This window comes from Cherax quadricarinatus, chromosome 40, assembly GCF_038502225.1.
Source record: "Cherax quadricarinatus isolate ZL_2023a chromosome 40, ASM3850222v1, whole genome shotgun sequence".
In the NCBI taxonomy this organism is placed as follows: Eukaryota; Metazoa; Arthropoda; class Malacostraca; order Decapoda; family Parastacidae; genus Cherax; species Cherax quadricarinatus.
Genome location: NC_091331.1, coordinates 27,179,680 through 27,191,893, shown reverse-complemented (window position 1 = coordinate 27,191,893; position 12,214 = coordinate 27,179,680). Strand labels below are relative to the sequence as shown.

General features: G+C 41.6%; 1 protein-coding gene across 3 annotated transcripts in view; it reads left to right on the top strand.

The window, feature by feature from the left end:
* Positions 1–11,783, top strand: part of LOC128687319 (Phosphoseryl tRNA kinase) — a 65,134-nt gene extending 53,351 nt beyond the window's left edge. For 2 of the 3 annotated variants that reach the window (XM_053774712.2, XM_053774711.2), the window contains exon 2: positions 5,007–7,441. In XM_053774712.2, the coding sequence (XP_053630687.2) occupies positions 5,911–6,897 (987 nt within the window). In that variant the 5' untranslated portion in view covers positions 5,007–5,910 and the 3' untranslated portion in view covers positions 6,898–7,441. Of the gene's footprint in view, positions 1–5,006; positions 7,442–8,629 lie in introns of those variants that run through there. The other variant, XM_070092802.1, reaches the window with a different exon arrangement.
* The last annotated feature ends 431 nt before the right edge of the window (positions 11,784–12,214 follow it).

Sequence of the window (12,214 nt, the reverse complement as noted above, 5' to 3'; positions counted from 1 at the left end):
ACATGTTTATAGAGGGGCCACAGATATATCAGATCACTTTCTAGTTGTAGCAACACTGAGAGTAAAAGGTAGATGGGATACAAGGAGAATAGAAGCATCAGGGAAGAGAGAGGTGAAGGTTTATAAACTAAAAGAGGAGGCAGTTAGGGTAAGATATAAACAGCTATTGGAGGATAGATGGGCTAATGAGAGCATAGGCACTGGGGTCGAAGAGGTATGGGGTAGGTTTAAAAATGTAGTGTTAGAGTGTTCAGCAGAAGTTTGTGGTTACAGGAAAGTGGGTGCAGGAGGGAAGAGGAGCGATTGGTGGAATGATGATGTAAAGAGAGTAGTAAGGGAGAAAAAGTTAGCATATGAGAAGTTTTTACAAAGTAGAAGTGATGCAAGGAGGGAAGAGTATATGGAGAAAAAGAGAGAAGTTAAGAGAGTGGTGAAGCAATGTAAAAAGAGAGCAAATGAGAGAGTGGGTGAGATGTTATCAACAAATTTTGTTGAAAATAAGAAAAAGTTTTGGAGTGAGATTAACAAGTTAAGAAAGCCTAGAGAACAAATGGATTTGTCAGTTAAAAATAGGAGAGGAGAGTTATTAAATGGAGAGTTAGAGGTATTGGGAAGATGGAGGGAATATTTTGAGGAATTGTTAAATGTTGATGAAGATAGGGAAGCTGTGATTTCGTGTATAGGGCAAGGAGGAATAACATCTTGTAGGAGTGAGGAAGAGCCAGTTGTGAGTGTGGGGGAAGTTCGTGAGGCAGTAGGTAAAATGAAAGGGGGTAAGGCAGCCGGGATTGATGGGATAAAGATAGAAATGTTAAAAGCAGGTGGGGATATAGTTTTGGAGTGGTTGGTGCAATTATTTAATAAATGTATGGAAGAGGGTAAGGTACCTAGGGATTGGCAGAGAGCATGCATAGTTCCTTTGTATAAAGGCAAAGGGGATAAAAGAGAGTGCAAAAATTATAGGGGGATAAGTCTGTTGAGTGTACCTGGTAAAGTGTATGGTAGAGTTATAATTGAAAGAATTAAGAGTAAGACGGAGAATAGGATAGCAGATGAACAAGGAGGCTTTAGGAAAGGTAGGGGGTGTGTGGACCAGGTGTTTACAGTGAAACATATAAGTGAACAGTATTTAGATAAGGCTAAAGAGGTCTTTGTGGCATTTATGGATTTGGAAAAGGCATATGACAGGGTGGATAGGGGGGCAATGTGGCAGATGTTGCAAGTGTATGGTGTAGGAGGTAGGTTACTGAAAGCAGTGAAGAGTTTTTACGAGGATAGTGAGGCTCAAGTTAGAGTATGTAGGAAAGAGGGAAATTTTTTCCCAGTAAAAGTAGGCCTTAGACAAGGATGTGTGATGTCACCGTGGTTGTTTAATATATTTATAGATGGGGTTGTAAGAGAAGTAAATGCGGGGGTCTTGGCAAGAGGCGTGGAGTTAAAAGATAAAGAATCACACACAAAGTGGGAGTTGTCACAGCTGCTCTTTGCTGATGACACTGTGCTCTTGGGAGATTCTGAAGAGAAGTTGCAGAGATTGGTGGATGAATTTGGTAGGGTGTGCAAAAGAAGAAAATTAAAGGTGAATACAGGAAAGAGTAAGGTTATGAGGATAACAAAAGGATTAGGTGATGAAAGATTGAATATCAGATTGGAGGGAGAGAGTATGGAGGAGGTGAACGTATTCAGATATTTGGGAGTGGACGTGTCAGCGGATGGGTCTATGAAAGATGAGGTGAATCATAGAATTGATGAGGGAAAAAGAGTGAGTGGTGCACTTAGGAGTCTGTGGAGACAAAGAACTTTGTCCTTGGAGGCAAAGAGGGGAATGTATGAGAGTATAGTTTTACCAACGCTCTTATATGGGTGTGAAGCGTGGGTGATGAATGTTGCAGCGAGGAGAAGGCTGGAGGCAGTGGAGATGTCATGTCTGAGGGCAATGTGTGGTGTGAATATAATGCAGAGAATTCGTAGTTTGGAAGTTAGGAGGAGGTGTGGGATTACCAAAACTGTTGTCCAGAGGGCTGAGGAAGGGTTGTTGAGGTGGTTCGGACATGTAGAGAGAATGGAGCGAAACAGAATGACTTCAAGAGTGTATCAGTCTGTAGTGGAAGGAAGGCTGGGTAGGGGTCGGCCTAGGAAGGGTTGGAGGGAGGGGGTAAAGGAGGTTTTGTGTGCGAGGGGCTTGGACTTCCAGCAGGCATGCGTGAGCGTGTTTGATAGGAGTGAATGGAGACAAATGGTTTTTAATACTTGACGTGCTGTTGGAGTGTGAGCAAAGTAACATTTATGAAGGGATTCAGGGAAACCGGCAGGCCGGACTTGAGTCCTGGAGATGGGAAGTACAGTGCCTGCACTCTGAAGGAGGGGTGTTAATGTTGCAGTTTAAAAACTGTAGTGTAAAGCACCCTTCTGGCAAGACAGTGATGGAGTGAATGATGGTGAAAGTTTTTCTTTTTCGGGCCACCCTGCCTTGGTGGGAATCGGCCGGTGTGATAATAAAAAAAAAAAATAATTCTATTCACTCATGCGCAAGTGCCAAATCAAATCGTGTGTGTGAGGAAGTACCCTGGCTGGTGTGTAGGGAAGTGCCCTGGCTGGTGTGTGTGGGGAAGTACCCTGGCTGGTTTGTGTGGGGAAGTACCCTTGCTGGTGTGTGTGGGGGAAGTACCCTGGCTGGTTTGTGTGGGGAAGTACCTAGCTGGTTTGTGTGGGGAAGTACCCTGACTGGTGTGTGTGGGGAAGTACCCTGGCTGGTGTGTGTGGGGAAGTACCCCCTTGGCTAGTGTGTTCTTTCTTGAATTATATCACGTTTCTTGCCTTCTTTACCAAAGGGCTGGCACTAGGAGCTTTCATTTGGCCCATGGTGGCTTATATAGCAGTTGCAAGCACAAAAAACAATGGATTATTCTGAAATTTATTGTGTGAATGGGTGGGGTGATGGTCACTCACCAAGAAACAATGCCACACTGACTCTGAATGGTGTGTGTGGAAGCCTTAGTGTGCGTGCAGCTGCTGGGAGGTCACTTGAATGCATTCCATTTGACCGCCGAATTTTGAGGCAAATCATAAAACACGAGGCTATATTTTGACAATATAAGTTGCCGAAAGTCGAAATTCATGAAGGGCGGGGCTCATGAAACTTGGGGGTCCACTGTATTTGGAATCTTCTGGCAGAGAGCTCTAGATTTTTGGGCCTTAAGATTTTGTTCAAATTTTTAACCCAGAGGGTTAGCCGCCCAATATAACCCAGTAAAGTCAGGACTTACGACCAGTTCTCCAACCAGTATGCAAACCTAAATAATGTATATTAGAGCTGGTTTCCTCTACTCTGTTTATTACATTATACAGTACACATTATATAAACATTTAAAAATATACCACAAATGTTATAAATGGTGCAAAGGTGACATTAAAAAATGTCTGAAGATGGTTGACACAAACCCACTACCACTATAGTATGCTCCTTGCTCAATGACCAGTTCACTTACCAACCTACTCTTAGGAATGGAACCCTATCATTAAGGGAGGAGAGGCTGTATATGTATTTAAGCTGAAAGGGACACCCTGAGTTATATAAACATTATTCCTGGAGTTGAGAAAAATGTAGTGTTGGTACTCTGTAAACAGGCTATAACATATTACAGGTGGACCTTCCCAGGGCTTATAATGCAGAAATGCTGCTTTTAGTAATGTCAAAAGTTTTTTTTTTATCCTTAATTCTGCTTCAAATATTGTCTAAAATCTTACCTGATGCACATTTTCTTGACCAGTTTTAATCCTGCCTAAGTAACTGAATGTAGTAATGTAATGTTTAAAAATAAATATTTTATTACACACAAAGTGGGAGTTGTCACAGCTGCTCTTTGCTGATGACACTGTGCTCTTGGGAGATTCTGAAGAGAAGTTGCAGAGATTGGTGGATGAATTTGGTAGGGTGTGCAAAAGAAGAAAATTAAAGGTGAATACAGGAAAGAGTAAGGTTATGAGGATAACAAAAAGATTAGGTGATGAAAGATTGAATATCAGATTGGAGGGAGAGAGTATGGAGGATGTGAACGTATTCAGATATTTGGGAGTGGACGTGTCAGCGGATGGGTCTATGAAAGATGAGGTGAATCATAGAATTGATGAGGGAAAAAGAGTGAGTGGTGCACTTAGGAGTCTGTGGAAACAAAGAACTTTGTCCTTGGAGGCAAAGAGAGGAATGTATGAGAGTATAGTTTTACCAACGCTCTTATATGGGTGTGAAGCGTGGGTGATGAATGTTGCAGCGAGGAGAAGGCTGGAGGCAGTGGAGATGTCATGTCTGAGGGCAATGTGTGGTGTGAATATAATGCAGAGAATTCGTAGTTTGGAAGTTAGGAGGAGGTGCGGGATTACCAAAACTGTTGTCCAGAGGGCTGAGGAAGGGTTGTTGAGGTGGTTCGGACATGTAGAGAGAATGGAGCGAAACAGAATGACTTCAAGAGTGTATCAGTCTGTAGTGGAAGGAAGGCGGGGTAGGGGTCGGCCTAGGAAGGGTTGGAGGGAGGGGGTAAAGGAGGTTTTGTGTGCGAGGGGCTTGGACTTCCAGCAGGCATGCGTGAGCGTGTTTGATAGGAGTGAATGGAGACAAATGGTTTTTAATACTTGACGTGCTGTTGGAGTGTGAGCAAAGTAACATTTATGAAGGGATTCAGGGAAACCGGCAGGCCGGACTTGAGTCCTGGAGATGGGAAGTACAGTGCCTGCACTCTGAAGGAGGGGTGTTAATGTTGCAGTTTAAAAACTGTAGTGTAAAGCACCCTTCTGGCAAGACAGTGATGGAGTGAATGATGGTGAAAGTTTTTCTTTTTCGGGCCACCCTGCCTTGGTGGGAATCGGCCGGTGTGATAATAAAAAAAAAAAAAAATAAATAAATTCCTTACTCCCTATTCCTCCCTATTTGTATATTCCTGTTCTAATATATTTTTTAATTACATACTTACCTTTTTTAATTTTTTTAATTACTTACTTACCTTTTTCAGACAGCCTGTGTGATTTGTTGTGTTGTGAAGCACATAAGTGTGAACCACAAGATTATGCCAGTTTATGCACAAGTTCAGCCCATTTATATGCAGCAACGCATTATGAGATGAATAAGCAGACTGAAGCTCAGCGGAACCTTGCTCAAGAGTGGCAACAAATAGATCAGTAAATCAACCAGTTTAAATGTAATCTTTGAATATATTTTATTACTAATGACTATTGATCACTGTGTATTCTTTAATTATGACACACATTGCAAAAGTAGCAACAAGATTTTTTGGATGTAACATTGGTAGATCAGCTTTAACAGCTATACTAAGGACTTGGTCTGCAAGAAAGTTTAGCTTCTAATGAAGGACACCAACATAAATCAGCATTTTTCACTGTAATGTAGCTAATTTTTGTAGCCAAAGTTCTGGTAAGCATGAAGGAAATAATGAGCAATTAGGGAAAACTGCACCCATGTTTCAGTTGACACATACATGTAAAGTACGGAACACAAAACAGTGTAAGACAGTTTCCCAACTGGCTTACAAAAAAGGTGTAGTCAATTACCTGTGAGGGGTGTGCAAAACACCATCTTGTGGCAGATAATCTTGGCTGGTTTTCAGACCTTGATGGAGAGAAAAACATTGAGGATATCTTAGCTGCAAGGAGTGAAATGGTAAAAAGAGGCCAGGTATTCTCAGTGGACGATCATGGTAGTTGGAACTGTACTCCTAGCAGTGAGAACAGTTGTAAAGAAGATTAAGCCACAACACAGGCAGCATGGAGGACTGTCCAAGACACACTTGAAGTAATGGCTACACATAAACATGAATCAAAAGACTCTTCAATTGAAAAATGAAAAGCTTAGAAAAACTTAGAAATTACTAACTTGTTTGCACTTTAGAACACTCAGTAATGGAAACAAATGTGGTACTTGTTGTGCTGGTAGGCTTACCAGGTGTTGGCAAGTCAACACTTTGTAAAAAACTTTCATTTCATTTAATGCATAAATGGGAAGGACACACAGTTCAGAGTATTCATGTGTGCTATGATAATCTAATTCCATTATCTCTCCAAGAGAAGTTTTTTAAACTGAAACAGTGTGGTGAGGAAAATCAAACTGATGATGACAACTGGAAATCTGCAAGACGTAATGTATATTCATCTGTTGATCAGCTCATCCAGTGCTTGAAAATGGAGTGTCAAAATGATATGGTTCTTAATTTCTTTAATATATCAAATAAGGTTGTAGATAAAGAGGCATTGTATGTAGTTTTACTGGATGATAATTTTTATTATAGGAGTATGAGATATGAATATTTTCAGTTAGCAAGGAAGCATACAATTGGATTTTGTCAGCTGTATATAGAATGCACCACAGATACAGCTATTCAGCAAAATATGCATAGACAAGAACGTGTTCCTTCTATGGTAATTGAAGCCATGGCAGCAAAATTACAACCTCCTCTGCCAAGTGAAAACAGCTGGGAATCTAATACATATATTCTTCAAGCTAACAATCTTGATAAATCACAAGGTGTATGGGACTTAATCTACCAGTGCTTTACATCACCAGTACCTCAGTTGGATGACCATGAGCTAGAGAAAGCAGAAGCACGTTTAAAATGTTCCCACAGTGTTGCCCATCAAGCAGATATATATCTGCGGTCACTTGTCAGCCAAGCAATAAGAGCAGCACACTCAAAAGGCAATATGGGATCCAATGAATTATCATCTTTGTCGTGTGATGTAAATGTGAGCCGTCAATCTGTCTTGGCTGCAGTACGAAATGGTACTTTGTGCTTCCCTCCTAATCTAGCAGAAACTGTTAGTGATGAAAATAGGGAAGAATTCCAGTCTATTCTTGAATTTGAATTTAGGAAAAAACTGAAGGAGAGTTGAAGTTCTTCCATGATCGTGCTTTATATGTACTATACAGCCTCTCCTCACTTAGTGACGTACTCGTTTACCAACGACTCAGACTTACGACGGGCACTGACCAGCATGCATACCTAAATAATGTATATTAGAGCTGATTTCCTCTGTTCTGTTATTATAACATACAGTACACTCCTGTATAAATATTTAAAAATTTACTAAAAATGTTATAAATGGTGCAAAGGTGACATTAAAACAATATCGAAGATGGCTGACACAAACCTACTACCATTTTAGTATGCACCTTGCTTAGCAACGAATTCGTTTACCTACGTGGTCTTAGGAACAGAACTCCGTCATTAAGTAAGGAGAGGCTGTATTAAAAAAATCTTCTAAGAAACCATATTGATATTGTGCTAGGTTTTTATATGAATATTTAAAGGCTGAATACATTTTCAGATTGACTGCAGTACAGTAGTTATTCATTTACATACCTAGCAGAGTAAAACAGTTGTAAATTTTTTTAATGTTAACATGTACACTTTGGTTTAATAAAATTTAAACTTGGCTTTGAAGTTACTTCATATAAAAAATAATGTAAAGATATCACTGATTTGAAGATTGAATTTCTGTTCTCATTTCAGCGTTGTTCCATTATCAGAATACAATCTATTTCAGCATAATAGCATGTCACTGATGTCAACTAGGCCTGTATACCTTGTACAGTGGACCCTTGCTTAACGATATTAATCCATTCCTGAGAGCTCATCGTTAGCCGAAATTATCGTTAGCCGAATTAATTTTCCCCATAAGAAATAATGGAAATCCAATTAATCCGTTGCAGACAGCCAAAAGTATTAAAAATTTTTTTTTTTTCATGAAATATACATTTCCCTACAAAGAAAACAATGAGATATGCACAATAACTACATAAATAAGTGTTAAAATGATGCTTACCTTTATTGAAGAGTATTGATGAGTGATGAGACACTGTTTTTCTTGAACACTCGGGGATTTTCAGAGTGATACATGAGTAAAGGCTTCACTTTGCAATCCCCACTAACTTTTTTTTTTTTTTTTTTTTTTTTTTTTTTCAACAAGTCGGCCGTCTCCCACCGAGGCAGGGTGACCCAAAAAAGAAAGAAAATCCCCAAAAAGAAAATACTTTCATCATCATTCAACACTTTCACCACACTCGCACATTATCACTGTTTTTGCAGAGGTGCTCAGAATACAACAGTCTAGAAGCATAAACATATAAAGATACACAACATATCCCTCCAAACTGCCAATATCCCAAACCCCTCCTTTAAAGTGCAGGCATTGTACTTCCCATTTCCAGGACTCAAGTCCGACTATATGAAAATAACCGGTTTCCCTGAATCCCTTCACTAAATATTACCCTGCTCACACTCCAACAGATCGTCAGGTCCCAAGTACCATTCGTCTCCATTCACTCCTATCTAACACGCTCACGCACGCTTGCTGGAAGTCCAAGCCCCTTACCCACAAAACCTCCTTTACCCCCTCTCTCCAACCCTTTCGAGGACGACCCCTACCCCGCCTGCCTTCCCCTATAGATTTATATGCTTTCCATGTCATTCTACTGTGATCCATTCTCTCTAAATGACCAAACCACCTCAACAACCCCTCTTCTGCCCTCTGACTAATACTTTTATTAACTCCACACCTTCTCCTAATTTCCACACTCCGAATTTTCTGCATAATATTTACACCACACATTGCCCTTAAACAGGACATCTCCGCTGCCTCCAACCGTCTCCTCGCTGCTGCAGTTAGCCTGTCTTTCACAGGCTTGTGTCCTGGGAGTGCCTTTTCCTCCTGAGTAATGTAGGTCCTGTTTGGCATTTTCTTCCAGAAGAGGCCTGTTTTCTCACAATTGAACACTTGTTGAGGTTGGAATTTTTCAGCTTCACCATGCCTTATCGCACTGTGCATGCCACTACAATTCTTAAATCTCTCAAACCAACCTTTGCTGGCCTTAAATTCACCAATATGAGCACTAGTTCCAGGCATTTTTTCCTGTTCACCTGGGTGTTAGTTGACTGTTGTGGGTCACATCCTGGAGGACAAGATTAAGGACCCCAATGGAAATAAGTTAGACAGCCCTCAATGATGCACTGGCTTTCTTGGGTTATCCTGGGTGGCTAACCATCTGGGGTTAATTGTTTCTCGGTAATTGTTTCCCGTAAAGCCACACCAACAACACACTCTCCACATCTTTGAGTAGTACAGCTGATGGTGGTGCAGCAGCAGCAACAGCTGACTGTAGTGCAGCAGCAGCTGACTGTGGTGCAGCAACAGCTGACCGTGGTGTAGCAGCAGCTGACCGTGGTTCAGCAACAGCTGACTTTGGTGCAGCAGCAGCTGACCATGGTGCAGCAGCAACTGACCGTGGTTCAGCAATAGCTGACTTTGGTGCAGCAGCAGCTGATGGTGGTGCAGCAGCAGCTGACTGTGGTGCAGCAACAGCTGACTGGTCCAGCAACAGCTGACTGTGGTGCAGCAGCAGCTGACCGTGGTACGATAGTAGTATTTCAATAGTATTTCTCACCCTTTTTACCACAGGGTTGGCACTAGAAGCTTTCTTTGGGGCCATGGTGGCTTATTTAGCAGTTACAAGCACTAAAAACAATGGAATAATACAAAATGTATCGAATGTATTCATGCAACCGGCCACCCTGGCTTGTAAACAATCATGGCAGGGCAGCTGAGGCATTCAGGCTGGACAGACAGGTTCAGGATGAGTCATGTTGGTCAGAAACAGCTGATGGTGGTGCAGCAGCAGCTGACTGTGGTGCAGCAGCAGCTGACTGCAGTTCAGCAACAGCTGACTGTGGTGCAGCAGCAGCTGACCGTGGAGCAGCAACAGCTGATGGTGGTGCAGCAGCAGCTGACGGTGGTGCAGCAGCAGCTGACTGTGGTGCAGCAGCAGCTGACCATGGTGCAGCAGCAGCTGACCATGGTTCAGCAACAGCTGACCGTGGTGCAGCAGCAGCTGACTGTGGTGCAGCAGCAGCTGACTGTGGTGCAGCAACAGCTGACCGTGGTGCAGCAACAGCTGACAGTGGTGCAGCAACAGCTGACGGTGGTGCAGCAACATCTGACCATGGTGCAGCAACAGCTGACCGTGGTGCCGCAACAGCTGATTGGTGCAGCAACAGCTGACCGTGGTGCAGCAATAGCTGACGGTGGTGCAGCAACAGCTGACAGTGGTGCAGCAACATCTGACCATGGTGCAGCAACAGCTGACCGTGGTGCCGTAACAGCTGATGGTGCAGCAGCAGCTGACTGTGGTACGATAGTACATATTTCTCACCCTTTTTACCACAGGGTTGGCACTAGAAGCTTTCTTTGGGCCCATGGTGGCTTATTTAGCAGTTACAAGCACTATAAACAATGGAATAATACAAAATGTATCGAATGTATGCATGCAACCGACCACCCTGGCTTGTAAACAATGATGGGAGGGCAGCTGAGATGCTCAGGCTGGATGGACAGGTTTGGGAGGAATCACGTTAGGTGAGTTTTTTATCGTGAGGCGAGGCAAAATTTTTGCATTCAAATGCTTCGTATGGCGGAATTAACGTTATGCAATGCGCTCGTTAGGCGGGGGTCCACTGTATATGTACTTGTAGAAATAAAATTATGTAATTATACAGCCTCTCCTCACTTAGTGATGTACTCGTTTATCGATACCTTGGACTTACGATGGGCTCTCTGACAGTATGTATACCTAAATCGTGTATATACATGTATTTGAGCTGATTTCCTCTATTCTGTTTATTACAATATACATGTACAGTACACTACTGTATAAACATTTAAAAATATACATATCAGAAATGTTATAAACGGTGCAAAGGTGACATTAAAACAATATCAAAGATGGTTGACACAAACCCACTACCGTTATAGTATGCTCCTCACTTAGCAATGAATTCGTTTACTGCACTGATGTGGTCTTAGGAACGGAACTCCGTCGTTAAGTGAGGAGAGGCTGTATTATAAAACATTAGGTTGGACCCCTACCACTCTTTATCCCTTCAAGGGGATTCCTTGGTTTGATGAAGAAGCTCTTGTCCCCTTCCTCAGATCTAATCTTAAATACCCCCTCCTCCACTACATTCACCCTCATTATTTGGAAAATTTCTTTCTTGGTAAATTCACCTACACTGAATGACAAGAAATCATTATCATCTCCATTCCATTCTGATGTGACTGTCAGTGGTGGTGCTGTTGTGAAATGGGAATTGTATTATTGAGGAGCATCTTGGGCATCCCTCCAGTGCCCCCAGAGGACACCCTTGCATGTCCATGAATGACAGAAGTTTTATAGGAGGTTGCCCTCAGATGGTGGTGGCAGCAGGTTTTTCCAATCACTCATTATTATTGGCTGAGGCTAGCTCAGTCAGTGCTGGTGTGCCAGGTATTCTATGCTAGGTAAGATGGGAGTGCTTACCACAGTGACCTTCATTGCCTCCTAGAATGAAGGTAATCATGGTTCAAGGTATGTACAGGTCTCCCTCAACATTCGCGAGGGTTAGGGGATCAAGAGCCTCGCGAATGTTGAAAAACCCTGAATGTTTGGTGCCCCAATATATTGTAGGGAAATATATTACAATACTGCTTCCTTAACTTGTTGAACCATGAATAATCATAAAATACATGAAAACGTCGTAAATTGTACTAAATATATACATGTTATGCTTTAATAACGTATGTTATTTAATAACATGTATGTTAATAACATGTATGTTATTAAATACCACAGACTCCACCACTGCCTCCACCAATGCCTCCACCACTGCGAGTCCCTACTACCCTCCCTCCGACCCCGCAACTGGCAGCCAGCCCTCCCACCACTCAGTGTGGTGAATGTTTTGTTTGTTCATTATTTGCTATTAAACTACAGAATAAATAATGTAAACCCATTCATGACTGCATATTGGAATGGCTATTAGGAAAGGTATTAGACGGTGACATATGTGTTTACTCTTGAACACTGCAAAGAATCAAACATTTCTGCTATTGCTAATAATAACAATAGTAATAATAATAATAATAATAATAATAATAATAATAATAATAATAATAAATACGATATAATTGAAGAAGGAAATTGTACAAAAATACGAGGGAGTGGTTGACACATCGTCATTGTGACTTTGTTTATGCTGGAGTGAACATTAGTCTCCCTGCTCTTCCAAACATTTCACAATAATTCAGCGGTTGAGGCAGTGGTATTTAATAACATACATGTTATAAATAATAATAGTACATGTTATTATTAATAACATGTATTATTATTGACATGTAT